This window comes from Salvelinus namaycush, chromosome 9 (assembly GCF_016432855.1).
Source record: "Salvelinus namaycush isolate Seneca chromosome 9, SaNama_1.0, whole genome shotgun sequence".
In the NCBI taxonomy this organism is placed as follows: domain Eukaryota; kingdom Metazoa; phylum Chordata; class Actinopteri; order Salmoniformes; family Salmonidae; genus Salvelinus; species Salvelinus namaycush.
Genome location: NC_052315.1, coordinates 15,117,900 through 15,133,205, shown reverse-complemented (window position 1 = coordinate 15,133,205; position 15,306 = coordinate 15,117,900). Strand labels below are relative to the sequence as shown.

Here is a 15,306-nt window from a genome sequence, read left to right as displayed (position 1 = left end):
CCTTGTGTAGGCCTATTTGATTTGTATTACGTGCTCTAAAATGTCAAGGACATTTGTTTAAAGGGATAGTTTACTCAAAAACGATGTGCATGTCAGCACGACATCAGTCAAGTTTAAGATAGAGCACTTCAGTACCGAGTAAACTCTGATATCCTATTTTCCTACATTGTCAAACACATGAAGAAATTCCACAAATTAACATTTAATAAAGGCACACCTGTTAATTGAAATGCATTCCAGGTGACTACCTCATGAAGCTGGTTGAGAGAATGCAAAGCTGTCAAGGCAAAGGGTGGCTACTTTGAAGAATCTCAAATAGAAAATATATTTTGATTTGTTCAACACATTTTTGGTTACATGATTACATGTGTTATTTCATAGTTTTGATGTTTTCACTATTATTCTACAATGTAGAAAATTCTAAAAATAAAAACCCTGGAATGTGTAGATGTGTCCAAAATTTTGACTGGTACTGTATATTTTTTGTTGTAAAAAGCAAGATATTGCTCTACCAAAGTTTAAATACCTGTAGTGGATAGATCACATCCTTGGAATTGTATCAAGGTCATGATGTACAGAGCTGAACTGAAATACACCAAATGTATCAGTTACCCAGATACAGTACACCTATAATTGACTGACAGGAAAGTCAATATTGGGATTCGTGTCTTTCTGTCATGACCTTTGTGACATTTAACAATGATGGAGTTGCACAGTATGTCGCTAAATGGTCAAGTAGCACCTCATATAATCCATTAATTATGAATCGTCGTCTCCTGTAAATCGTCTGACATACATACCTTTAAAACATGAAGCTCTGGAGCAAGGGGTTCTCTCTATACCTTATTCAAATGAATGTTCTGTAAAAACCACTTACAGAAATGACAAAAGGATAATTATACCGATTACCGATCACAAAAAATGTGCACAATCTTCATTTCACATCTGTATTACAGTACTGTATAAAAACTCATAAGATGAAACATCGTGTGGCCTTGTATTTCAGCTTCACTGACAGGTCAGGTTTTATTTTCTACGATTGGGAATAAGGATTAACTGGTCTTCAATTTACATTAATCTGCCAAACCATTAACATTTCGTAGGTCTTTGTAAAATGATGCATTCCACCATTGACTACAACACTTGAACACCTTTTTCAGTTCACGTAACACCTTTAATTAAAGTTATACATTTGGATACAGAAAAGTCGACATTCTCATTGGATTACAGTGAATTCCACTTATAATGCACTTAATAGATAACTATGTGCTTTGAGTTGGACAGACAAACCATCACAAAAACCCTGTTACTAAGGCAAACAGGTGACATTTTCAGAACCAAACATTTTTCAACGAGGGCCATGTTGTGCTTCCAAATAAAATTCAGCTTGTCTCAGCATTGCCAACATTCTAAAATCAGTAAAAGCCATATCAGTTTTGCATACAATACTGAAAGCCTCACAAATAGGCTACTCTTCATAAAACAAAAATGCTACCATCTGCACTGTACTAAGGTAAGAAATACACTAGGGAAAATAATCACATATCACTGCTTGTGCGCTGTGCTGTTCTTTCCATCTATGCCTTTACTTTGACCCTTATGTGAAGTTCAGCGCCTTGCGCCCAGCTCTTTGAGTTTCACAGTTCTGGCAGGACTGGATAAATGAAAGCAGTACGCTTGTCTAGGTAAATTCATTACCATAGTGCTCACACCGATGCTGTCCTTTTATGTAGGAGCTTGGAGAAAGAACGTGGCACCAAAATATATCCGACCACTTGACCAGTTTCCCCCACAACTAAACACTGCAAGAGATGGACAAGACAAAAGCACTTCATTCTGATCTACAGTATATTGATTATACACAGTATAAGAGACTTCAGAATATTCAGGAAGCCTACCTAATACCTACCAAAGGAGCAGTAAACACAGATGTTCTTACACACTTACACAAAGGGGTTGAAAAAAATGATTACGGTGCCATAAGAGACATATTAGCTTGTCAGTTTGGAATACACGTTTCATTATGATGACTGTGTGTAAACGTCTCCAGTCAATTGAACAGCCTAATGAGCACATCACCATACACAGCAAAAACAGATGTTCTGAAATAAACATAAAACATTAGGAGAGCTACTGAAAGGTCTTCTTCAGTCAATCACTAGTTCTCAAATGGTCCTAAGCAGTCAAATATGTCATCCTATATGTTGTAAAAAAATATATATATTTTTTTTATATATTATTTGAATGAATATACTCAATTAAATAATCAAAACATGCTTCCTTGATGCATGGCACAAATTAAAAAACTGTATCCTGCAAATCAGTTAATAGGTTTTTGACTGTGGGTAGTGTTTTAAGTGTTGTTTAAAATACCCTAAAAGCGAGTTTGTCCAGGAAAGCTAACACTTATTTTCCATTAAAACTGCTCATTACGATGCAGCACATGGACCTCCACCATAGGATGGAAAATGAAGTAATACACTGTACATTATAGCAAAACCGTATTCCTATTTCCACTTATTCCCTCAAACACACACACACACCCACCCACATTACATCAAGATTACCACTAATATTACAATAGTTTATGTAATGTGCCATGTTTGTATTAATTTGACAGCTCAACAGTAAGAACACATTGAATCAAATTGTCAGTCACTTTGGGCCGAAGGATTACCGTTGTGTGGTGGTTTGTGGAAGTATGATCGGCGTACACGCAATTCCTGCAAAAGACTCAGGAAAGTGCAAATCCCTCTCCCACTCATCAGCCTCTGTGTTGTACACTTGCACAATGCTTGTGACATTATTTAGATGCCAATTGTACCCTCCAACAATATAGATCTTTTTATCCAACAAGCAGCAGCCTGCCTCAGATTGCCCTGTTCGCATGGGGCTAACAGTGGTCCACTGGTCATTCTCTGGAATATAATACTCAACTGCCAGGACGTCAAAGCAGCGATCCACGTGGTCCATGCGACCGCCCAGGCAGTAAACACGGTCTTTGGCACTGATCATAGCATGAAGCACTCTGGGCTCGTTCATAGGCGATTTGAAATCCCATTGGTCAGACGTGGGATCGTAACAGTGCAGGGTTTTCTTATCATCCACTGAGACACCGTAACCCCCTGAGATGTAGAGCTTGTCGCCACAGGGAGTTCCTGCATGGCCCCAGATTCTGCGTTTCAGTGGTTCCACGTAGGTCCACTCGTTTTTATTAGGACAGTAGCACTCTACGGACGACAGACTTCCAGATCGGTTGCGCCCCCCAGTGGCGTAGAGTTGTCCTTGAAGAGCGTTGAGGTGGAACTGAATACGCCCCTCCTGCATTGGCTGGATACGCAGCCATTTGCTCAGGTGTGGGTCGTACCGGAAGCAGATGTCCACTGCCCCTTCACCGCTGCGGTATTGCAGGTGCTGCCCGCCGACTACGTACACAAAGTTGTCCAGCACTGATACACAGGCGTGGCTGGATCCTGTCTCCATCTCCGTTAGTTCCTTGAACTGACGCGCTGCAATGTCTGGGAGATAGAACACCTTACTGCTCACAGTGCGATCGTTGTCAGTGTAGGGTGTCCCGCCAAAGGTAATTAGCGAAACCACGTCGGAGCGGATCACGGTCCGCGGGGACTGCATCTTGTGCTGACGGAATGGGAGGATCTGGTAGTTGAAGGCCTCCAGGAGGTACTGCCTGCACAGCACGTCCTCCACCATGATGTCCACCGTCTGCACACTGTCCACCAGCTCCGAGGAGGGCATGAGGGGGAATCGCACGTGGCAGAGGACCTCGTTTACACCGGCTCGGCGGGCCTCGTCGTGCTGCAGCCAGCGGATGGCAGCATGGAACAGGTCAATCTCGCTGCAGTTCTTCAGCTTGTTGCTCTGCAGGAAGAAGACCAGGCGCTCCATGGGGATGTGCAGGAAGTCTTCCTCCTCGGCAATCTGCAGGAAGTGGCGGAAGGTGAAGGTGTCCACAGACTCCTTGAGGGAGGTCAGGTTGAAGGTGGTGGCCATCTGGCCGATGTTCAGGCAGGTCTCTACGCTCATAGCCGACTTGAGGAATTCTTCGCAGAGGTCAACGACTGGGACCATCTGTAGAAAGACTGCTGCTCCCAGTACGTCTTGAATGCAGTCCAGGTCAAGCGTGACCTCTGCGCTGTAGGCAAAGTCAATTATGTGTTTCAGGCCGCGGGCAGACAAGCCCTTCAGCTCAATGGTGTCCTGGTTTGACTCCCTCATGCCTCCAGTGAACATGGCTCTGCAAGGCAAGTGAGAAAGTCATTTAAATAACTGTCATTATGTTAAACTTGTTTTATTGATTTCCTCCCATTCTGAACAACATATTCATCCTAGGTAAATTAGACAATGAACAACAACTCCTCTCTACTTGCCATGCAACATCAGGATGAGAACATCAAATTATAAATTTAAACATATGATTCAATCTTACGTAGCAAATTTTTTAATGATGTGTTTTTTAACATTGGATAAAATTAGAGACTCACAGCTAGAAAATGGTACATCATACACTATAGTTGATGAACAATGGGAAAGTAATTCTGCTTTGGAAGTTGATAAACTTGTAACCTCAATTTTGAGAAAATGTTTTGGTACCTACTGGAGAGCTCTTCTTTGTCTACACCCATTCAGCGTCGTTCACACACTATCCACCCATCCCTTTAAGGATTCACATGTGAGGCTATGTACTAAACAACCAAAGATTTCAAGACTATAGGCTGGTTTATACTACGAGTGGGTTCGTAAATTTTATCTGGAGCACCAGAGTGTTATCTGGGCGTTCGTAAACTCAGAGTACTGTCAGATTGTCCGTTCGTAAATTCAGAGCGTTTCGCTCTCGGAGCGTTCAGAGTGCACACTGGACGCTCTGGCTGAGGAGTAGGGTTGATCCGAGCGTTCTGACCTAACAACAAAGAGTCAAGCACCCAAGCTAACTGGCTAACGTTGGCTAGCTACTTCCAGACACAAATGAGAGAACAGCTCACTGACCATTTTACTCGCCCTAGCAGAGCTGGTTTGGCTGTTTTTATGTTTTCCAGAGCGTTGGTGACTGCAACTCTGCTGCTGGCAACAATTTAATTACGCTTTTTTTGCTAACATTTACTGACACCGGCCATATTCAACGGGTGTTGAGCATTCGTAAATGTGTCAGTTATTATGCGCTGTGGCACACTCGGACGAGAGTGCTCTGAAATTGGAGTAGATGTAGCTGGTAAATTCACTCTGTCTATTGACAGTTGTCACAGTGACATCATGAACATTCTTTTGAAATGGTTACTTGCATAGTGGAGTCTTTTGTTTAAACATGTAGCTAGCTAAACATTGAACCATAATCCCAACTCATAACGTTACTACCCTGCATGAATCTGCAGGTAGCTGACCAACCAGGCTCAATGTTAGCTAGCTAACATTAGGCTTTAACTAGCAGTGCAAATGGCTCTGAGATATGAATAATATTACTACACAGATCATAGATGTGATGCTAGCTAGCTAGCCAGCCAGCTAACGTTAGCTAGCTAACAGTACACCTTAACTTGAGATTAAAACAACTTTGACAAAATTAGAAACATGTAATATCTGAAAATGTAGCTAGCTAGACTATCTTACCCGTATACATGGATGGACGCTTCAACCTCTCTGTCACAGATGCCATAGTTGCCCTTAGTTTGACGATGCAATCCGGAGACAGCCTTCTGTGTGTTCTCTTTTCAATTCCGTCTGCATATTTGCAATCAAATGCCATAATTTTTTCCATCTCCTTAGCTATCATACTCTTAATTCCACTGATTTCAAAACTCGGTCCTCCAGAAAGTGGAGAGCAACACTTATGCAGCTCTACTACGTGATATCTTAAAAAAAAAAAAAGCTGTGCTAGAAAGGATTACCTACACATACTGACCAGCTCATGTAATAGACAGAAGCCCGCTACATGGCAGACCAATCAGAACATTCTCTCGGCATGTCCAGCCCACTCATCATCTCAACCAATCATGGCTAGCGATTAGGTTGCTGTCTTTTTCTGTGGCTAAACCAACTAGGCTCCTAACTTAACAATTTTATTCGTATTTACAGATGGCATACAAGTTTGCTATTTAGGCACATGAAATTTCACATGTTCAAGAAGGCATTTCTGCCAAAAAACACAATTAGATTTTTTTTAAATGAAGTTTACGTTCAAATGGCGCTCCTGTGACGTAGTGACACGCGACATACGCCTAGTTTCCTGAAACAAGTTACATATTCACATTATACACCTGTAATGTTATTATATCCCTACCTATCAGTTCCACAAACTTCAACAATTACTCAATTTTCTCTCTACCATACCTCACCTGACTAAGCTTTGCTGTATCAATTATTTCACAACAAAGACAAATTTACCAACACAGTCTCTCAACACTCTTCCCTTCACCTCTACATCTGTATGATGATTTGATTTGTATATCTGTCTTTACCTGGGTCTCTCTTTCCAGGTCAGTGTATCTCTATAGTCAAAAAATACATCCAGTGTCCAGTTGTCTCAAATCAGTACAGAGGAAAGGAGATGAAGAGCAGAAGCCATGTCGGAGAGACAGCGTCAGTCTCACCTGAAGTAGTCACTGCTGGAGGCCAGCACTGCCTTGTGAACCTGGAAGCGCTCCTCATTGATGCCCAGCACCACATCCAGGAGCTGCCCCTGGGCTCGCAGGACCGACAAGCCCTGTAGGAGAGTGGCGCTATGGCTTGGGGCTGAGAACGTGCAACGCAGGGTGCTATTCTTGTTAGCCATACTGCAAGAGAAAAGGCCCATCACTGTCAGTGTATCAGAATAGGGTATTTTAGAAAAAATGTAAGTTAGACTCAGCGAAATTACATTGCCACAAGCAGCACCGCCGATATTGAGATGAGCAAGATGCAAAACTTTGCTCTCACAGTCACACAAAGCATCTGCGTATGTACACCGGTTCACTTCACGCTGTTCACAGCATGGTAGCCAGGGCACCAAAACAATGGAGAAGTTGAGCCTCGCGCTTCAACGCTCTTAGTTGTTGCAGAAATTGATCCACTATGCTGTTTACTTTTTGCATCTACGCCATATCACTGAGTCTACCTTTAAGCTTCTAGGATGCTTGTCAGAGTTTACTGATGTTGTTGTAGCATCAGTGACAGTGCTGAGCTCTTGCTCTCCTGCACTTTGTCCATCTGTTTTCCCCAGCAGCTGCATCATTACCCTCCTCCCAACTCTTTTCTCTTGAATTATTCAGCTGCTTCATGGGGGAAAAAAGCTTTTATTTTCTATTCAGAGCGCACAACCTGTGTTAATGATGATATCCCTTAAACACTGAAGAACATCTTTAATTGTTCACCACTGTCAGGACACTTTAATGTCACTAGATTTTGAGTGAGGATATGACCTTCTCCATGGATCAAAGCCACCACTGAAAAATTGCTTAAATATATTTGTAAGATGTTGCCAATGTATTTTTAAGATGTAGCTATAGGCTACATTATCATCAAAATGGAGCAGATTCAATTTAATAAGCCTAGCCATAAAAATGCTTATTTGATGCTGACAAGATAGGGACTAGTATGTAGCCCATTAATAGATGCTAGCTACCTTTAGCGTCTATTCATGAAGGTATCTTTTGGCTGAGGGAGTTTTAAGAGCCACGATGCGCGTTCTGAACGTTAACATGCATCGCTTGCGCTACGGTTTTGGAAACATAAGTAGTCTTTCATATCAGTGAGAATTAATTTTAAAAAAACAAAAGGTTACATTTCTACACACCTTTATAGGGTTAGTGTTCCCACACGGCCATATCTCCATGTTACAGCGCTTGTTATACGGAAGACAGAGGTGACTACCTATGCTAATTAGCTATCGAGCGTGCTGGAACACCTGTGTGTAACATGCTGAAAACACCGCTCACGTCACGTGCGCGAGTGTTGCAAAATAAATGTACACATACATGTTATTCAATCATTGCACCCACACTGATCGCAAGCATCTGCATAGCCAGGCGCTAAAATAGAACTCGTTGCAAGTCCCGCCTCTCCCATATCATTGTTTTTAGGAGCATATACCCTCATTGGTGATTGAAAGATGAACTGAAGTCCACACTCCAGTCAGTTGTGGTAATGCACTTTAAAGTTGGTTGCAAACCGCCATTTAAAGTCCAAATAAGAAGCCTGAAGGAGGAGAGATTACTAGAAACAAACACGTTTAACCCTTTTATCTATGGATTAATTGTCAGAGTAGAGGACCTTGTGCATTTCAGGTAAAATAACAACCCAATGTTTATATCCCAGGACAAATTAGTTAGCAACAGCAAACTAGCTAGCTAAATTACCATAAATGTTTAATGCTTTTCGACCTGTACCCAAATTAATATAGTTGGTTCGGAGTTTGTTTTGACATTTCAACCTGCGTGTCCTGATTGTGTGTGGTGTGGGTGGACAAAATCAACATGCGCGTGCGTGATGGCGGTCTGGTCAGCATGTGAGCATAACTGGGGAGGAAGTGTAGCAGAAGTGTAGTTCGTCAGCTGGAGGCACACAGCAGTATGGATCTGACCTGCTACAGTAAGTGTGTATTTTTTTTTATTTGAAAGATCTTTCATATCAGCGAGAAATAATACCTTTACAAAAAAGATTGCCGTTTTGTAACTGCAGTAGAAGTGCAATAACTGCATTCGACTGTGGTTACACTGCAAAATTACTGCTTCCAAAAAACGGTGTTATTTTGGAATTAAGTATTTGCAGAATACTGGTGTTATACTGTACTCAGACAGCACTCCCTTTTCATAAGAGTAAGTTTCTAAAACCGTCTCGCAAGCGCTGAATCTTGACGTTTGTAAACGTTATAACGAAGCGTCGGGATTGTAGTTCACATGGTCCCACTGGTAACGTTAAAGGGTGCTGAGAACCCTTGAGACAGTTAATGTTTTGGTTCTCGAAAGTAAGGGACTATGCAACGTGTTGCACCTGCTAGAAGAAACTTTAACTATGAATGTACATTTTACGACAGAATGCCAAACATATTCCTAACATTCCTTCTTACTCGATACCTTGTCATTGGCAACATTTACAGCCTTCAATTGTAGACTACAATGGATACAATGTACAGTGAATTAATCAATCTGCAACGATATGAAAATTAATGCAAAAAAATGACCAGTGTCCTCAGAATGTCCTGATGATCCAACCGAATGTCCTCTCACCCAATGTTTCATATTTATCTAATTAATTCCGTATCCCTAGCTGCCCTTTGGTCAACAGTTTTTCCATATTGATTTCCCACTACATTGTCATCCTCACCTGTTCTGTGGACGATTCGAGGCGAAATCCCCACCATCCGACTCCGCCATCTTCTAGCACCGTGCTGTACGCAAAGGGAATTATTCGTAAATGTAGCAGTGGGTCAATGGCATTACTGCCCCGTCCATGACAAAATAAACGCATCAATCAATCCTATCGATAACTAACTATTGAACAACATATGGTGCCTTCCCCCGTGCTGAAAGATGTTGACCTCTGCACCAGATGGAAATGTCCTGTCGTGCGCTGTTGTTCGACTTCAGTTTGTCGGGTTTGTGCTGAGCCCATGCGCTGCTGCTGTTCACCGCTAGGATGCGCTGAGATTACAATACCGTTCTTTTCAATCACTTTGGGACATTTTTCACATAAGTGGTGGATTTTGTAAAATCTAAGTACAAAACTCTAAACTGATAACACTTGTAATATCCACTATATTATGTTCAGAACCTTTGATTGTGCATTCATTGAGGTTTCACACATTTTTCACCGCTGAGTCAATCATGCAAAATCAGTTTTCTGTGAAATACCATGACAACATTTTGTTTTGTCACCAATACATCAGATAATGATAGACTCACAATTTAGTCATTTTAACTACCATTTAATCCAATATAAAACATACAAGATACACATTTCAAAACTGTTGTTTTTGGAGTGCTGAATAGAATAAATAGTAGATAGTAAATATATTTTTCCATACAGTTTTTGACTATAACTTGACATGCACAATGTTGTATAATTTGTATCCAATGGCAGGTTGTGAGCATGTTGAGAAAAATGTCAGTCTTACAGTTTAATTATCCTTATACAGTACATACGTAGGACAAATCATCAGACATTGGAGTATTGTAAAGCAGTTGGCAACTGTAAAAACGTAGCATGTGTTGAATGCCATTTCAGCCCCATGCAACATTGTACAAGATCACTTTTTTTTTTACGTGACTTGTCAACTGATACTGTAGCGCCGTCTCTCTGCTTACAGTGTATCAATGAAATTCAGGTAAGTGGGATAGGTATTTCAGCAGTGCATTGTACACTACAATACAATTACAAAATGGTTGCACATTTCTGACCTTTATTTCACTAATTCGTCTTTTGACCAAACAGATCAGCGCTGAAAAGAATCTTATGTGAATAGAGCTGATTGGTCAAATGACCAATTAGTTTTTAAAAAATCTGAATTTGGCTGCCTGTGTGAACACAGCCTTAGTGACTCTTGAAGAGCACTGTATTATTTACAGCCAAGTTTGGTTTACCTTCCAACATAAATTGATGTCAAATTGATACATTTATGAGGTAAAAATATAGAAATGTACAGTGTTCAGCAGTTAACAAAATACACTGCTCAAAAAAATAAAGGGAACACTTAAACAACACAATGTAACTCTAAGTCAATCACACTTCTGTGAAATCAAACTGTCCACTTAGGAAGCAACACTGATTGACAATAAATTGCACATGCTGTTGTGCAAATGGAATAGACAAAAGGTGGAAATTATAGGCAATTAGCAAGACACCCCCAATAAAGGAGTGATTCTGCAGGTGGTGACCACAGACCACTTCTCAGTTCCTATGCTTCCTGGCTGATGTTTTGGTCACTTTTGAATGCTGGCGGTGCTCTCACTCTAGTGGTAACATGAGACGGAGTCTACAACCCACACAAGTGGCTCAGGTAGTGCAGCTCATCCAGGATGGCACATCAATGCGAGCTGTGGCAAGAAGGTTTGCTGTGTCTGTCAGCGTAGTGTCCAGAGCATGGAGGCGCTACCAGGAGACAGGCCAGTACATCAGGAGACGTGGAGGAGGCCGTAGGAGGGCAACAACCCAGCAGCAGGACCGCTACCTTTTTTTTTTTTAAATTCTAAAGTACCAGAGTTTGAACACAGAGGACAGGCCTATACACTTGACAAAATGTATATTCTGTCAAGGCCTGATTTCTTAATGATTGCATCACAATGATCCATCTCATTCATAGATATAGAAAGACAATCTGTTTGAGGAGTGAGCCTTCTGAGCCTGTCCGGTGTCTACCATCAATCACAAAATGAGCCAGCATGGAGTTGGGGAACCCAAAAACCATCTGACTTAAGCAACTGGTGAGAACAAAGTATTTGAACAAATGTATTATCATTAATGTTGAAACACATTAAATAATCTTCCCTATGGTTTTGTCTCTGTAAGTATTTTGTTTTTTTAACATAGGGCCTGCAGAAATATAGTTTTAGAGCCACTCATCTTTGGTCAAGGTGGGACAGGAAGGTGAAGGAGAGGTGGTTGAGAAGTGGGAGTGAGGTCTAGGCTACATCGAAACAACAAGAAATGATATGATGCCTACTGTTTTACCTCAACAACTTGGCCTACAACTGCTGCCCATGGGTGGTGCATTCACTTCATGAAAATCATAATTGGGTTTCATACTACATTTCTACCTGTTAAACATCAGGAGAGCCTATTGATGTATCACTATTGTCTTTAGTGATAGTAGGCTTAAGCTGCAATAGGCTGATATTATTACAATTTTTTTTCAATCATTTCCCACTGGGCACAAACTAGTTGAATCAATTTGTTTCCATATCATTTCAATAAATTTACGTTGAAACAACGTGGAGTAGACGTTGAAATGACGTCTGTGCCCAGTGGGTTGGTGCAATTTTCACAAGTATGTGGTACATTTCACAACTCTAAGCACGAAAATCTAAACAGATCATCAAAATGTCTTGTTTCAAAACTCTAAGCACATTTTCAATTGAGTACAACAAACAAAATCACTAAATAATTTGTTCACTTGTCCACTGCACCAAATCACTACTAACGTGTATACATATACACTAAGTGTCTGCTTTTCAAAATGCAATATTCACTTTACATTTGGTATGATTTTCTTGTCATTTGTTAACAATAAGATTAACTATAATTTAATCAAACTGCGTAAAACTGATAACTACTGAACCAAAATTATGTAGTGCCTAGTTAACGTATATACACTGCTCAAAAAAATAAAGGGAACACTTAAACAACACAATGTAACTCCAAGTCAATCACACTTCTGTGAAATCAAACTGTCCACTTAGGAAGCAACACTGATTGACAATAAATTTCACATGCTGTTGTGCAAATGGAATAGACAAAAGGTGGAAATTATAGGCAATTAGCAAGACACCCCCAAAAAAGGAGTGATTCTGCAGGTGGTGACCACAGACCACTTCTCAGTTCCTATGCTTCCTGGCTGATGTTTTGGTCACTTTTGAATGCTGGCGGTGCTCTCACTCTAGTGGTAGCATGAGACGGAGTCTACAACCCACACAAGTGGCTCAGGTAGTGCAGTTCATCCAGGATGGCACATCAATGCGAGCTGTGGCAAAAAGGTTTGCTGTGTCTGTCAGCGTAGTGTCCAGAGCATGGAGGCGCTACCAGGAGACAGGCCAGTACATCAGGAGACGTGGAGGAGGCCGTAGGAGGGCAACAACCCAGCAGCAGGACCGCTACCTCCGCCTTTGTGCAAGGAGGTGCACTGCCAGCGCCCTGCAAAATGACCTCCAGCAGGCCACAAATGTGCATGTGTCTGCTCAAACGGTCAGAAACAGACTCCATGAGGGTGGTATGAGGGCCCGACGTCCACAGGTGGGGGTTGTGCTTACAGCCCAACACCGTGCAGGACGTTTGGCATTTGCCAGAGAACACCAAGATTGGCAAATTCGCCACTGGCGCCCTGTGCTCTTCACAGATGAAAGCAGGTTCACACTGAGCACATGAGCACATGTGACAGACGTGACAGAGTCTGGAGACGCCGTGGAGAACGTTCTGCTGCCTGCAACATCCTCCAGCATGACCGGTTTGGCGATGGGTCAGTCATGGTGTGGGGTGGCATTTCTTTGTGGGGCCGCACAGCCCTCCATGTGCTCGCCAGAGGTAGCCTGACTGCCAATAGGTACCGAGATGAGATCCTCAGACCCCTTGTGAGACCATATGCTGACACATGCACATTTGTGGCCTGCTGGAGGTCATTTTGCAGGGCTCTGGCAGTGCACCTCCTTGCACAAAGGCGGAGGTAGCGGTCCTTCTGCTGGGTTGTTGCCCTCCTACGGCCTCCTCCACGTCTCCTGATGTACTGGCCTGTCTCCTGGTAGCGCATCCATGCTCTGGACACTACGCTGACAGACACAGCAAACCTTCTTGCCACAGCTCGCATTGATGTGCCATCCTGGATGAGCTGCACTACCTGAGCCACTTGTGTGGGTTGTAGACTCCGTCTCATGCTACCACTAGAGTGAAAGCACCGCCAGCATTCAAAAGTGACCAAAACATCAGCCAGGAAGCATAGGAATGAGAAGTGGTCTGTGGTCACCACCTGCAGAATCACTCCTTTATTGGGGGTGTCTTGCTAATTGCCTATAATTTCCACCTTTTGTCTATTCCATTTGCACAACAGCATGTGAAATTTATTGTCAATCAGTGTTGCTTCCTAAGTGGACAGTTTGATTTCACAGAAGTGTGATTGACTTGGAGTTACATTGTGTTGTTTAAGTGTTCCCTTTATTTTTTTGAGCAGTGTATTTCCCTGCTACCAGTCACTTTTCAGCCATTTTTACATGTATATATTAGCATTTAGTATTTTACCATAAGTATTTATATATTCCTGTTACCAGTCACTTTTCAGCCCTGTTTAAATGTGTATATTACCGTAAGTATTTATATATTCCTGTTACCAGTCACTTTTCAGCCCTGTTTACATGTATATCCATCCACCTATTACTCTTACACTGACACTCTTGCACTCACCCACACACTCACACTCACGTAGACACACTCACCCACACCCACACACTCACACTTACATAGACACTCATCCACACACTCACGTAGACACACTTACATAGACACTCACCCACACACTCACGTAGACACACTTACATAGACACTCATCCACACACTCTCACTCACGTAGACACACTCACCCACACACTCACGTAGACACACTTACATAGACACTCATCCACACACTCACGTAGACACACTCACCCACACACTCACACTTACATAGACACTCATCCACACACTCACGTAGACACACTTACATAGACACTCACCCACACTCTCACTCACGTAGACACACTCACCCACACACTTACATAGACACTCACCCACACACTCATGTAGACACACTCACCCACACACTCACACTTACATAGACACTCATCCACACACTCACGTAGACACACTTACATAGACACTCACCCACACACTCTCACTCATGTAGACACACTCACCCACACACTCACACTTACATAGACACTCATCCTCACACTTACATAGACACTCATCCACACACTCACGTAGACACACTTACATAGACACTCACCCACACTCTCACTCACGTAGACACACTCACCCACACACTTACATAGACACTCACCCACACACTCATGTAGACACACTCACCCACACACTCACACTTACATAGACACTCATCCACACACTCACGTAGACACACTTACATAGACACTCACCCACACACTCTCACTCATGTAGACACACTCACCCACACACTCACACTTACATAGACACTCATCCACACACTCACGTAGACACACTTACATAGACACTCATCCACACACTCACGTAGACACACTTACATAGACACTCGCCCACACACTCTCACTCATGTAGACACACTCACCCACACACTCACACTTACATAGACACTCATCCACACACTCACGTAGACACACTTACATAGACACTCATCCACACACTCATGTAGACACACTTACATAGACACTCGCCCACGCACTTACGTAGACACACTTACATAGACACTCACCCACACACTCTCACTTACGTAGACACTCTCACCACCACGCAGGCACCAGCCCACCACTTATGCTGCTGCTATGCTGTTTACTATTGTTATTATTATTAATGCTGTTACCAGTCACTTTCTCCTAATGCCTGCCTACATATTTACATCTACACCTACCCTGTATATGGCTTCCT

General features: G+C 42.3%; 1 protein-coding gene across 1 annotated transcript; it reads right to left on the bottom strand.

The window, feature by feature from the left end:
- Nucleotides 1-1,169: 1,169 nt before the first annotated feature.
- LOC120053386 (kelch-like protein 26) lies at nucleotides 1,170-9,517 on the bottom strand. Its single transcript, XM_039000508.1, has 3 exons — nucleotides 9,313-9,517; nucleotides 6,603-6,785; nucleotides 1,170-4,255 (listed from the first exon to the last, which is right to left on the bottom strand). The coding sequence occupies exons 1-3, from the start codon at nucleotides 9,360-9,362 to the stop codon at nucleotides 2,674-2,676; spliced, it is 1,815 nt and encodes a 604-aa protein (XP_038856436.1). The 5' UTR covers nucleotides 9,363-9,517; the 3' UTR covers nucleotides 1,170-2,673.
- Between the last annotated feature and the right edge of the window lie 5,789 nt (nucleotides 9,518-15,306).

Coding starts and splice junctions, on each gene's coding strand:
- LOC120053386 (XM_039000508.1), bottom strand. CDS start 9,362: ATGGCGGAGTCGGATGGTGGGGATTTCGCCTCGAATCGTCCACAGAAC. Junction 6,786..9,312: donor TCGAATCGTCCACAGAACAG/GTGAGGATGACA, acceptor TTTCTCTTGCAG/TATGGCTAACAAGAATAGCA. Junction 4,256..6,602: donor TCCAGCAGTGACTACTTCAG/GTGAGACTGACG, acceptor CTTGCCTTGCAG/AGCCATGTTCACTGGAGGCA.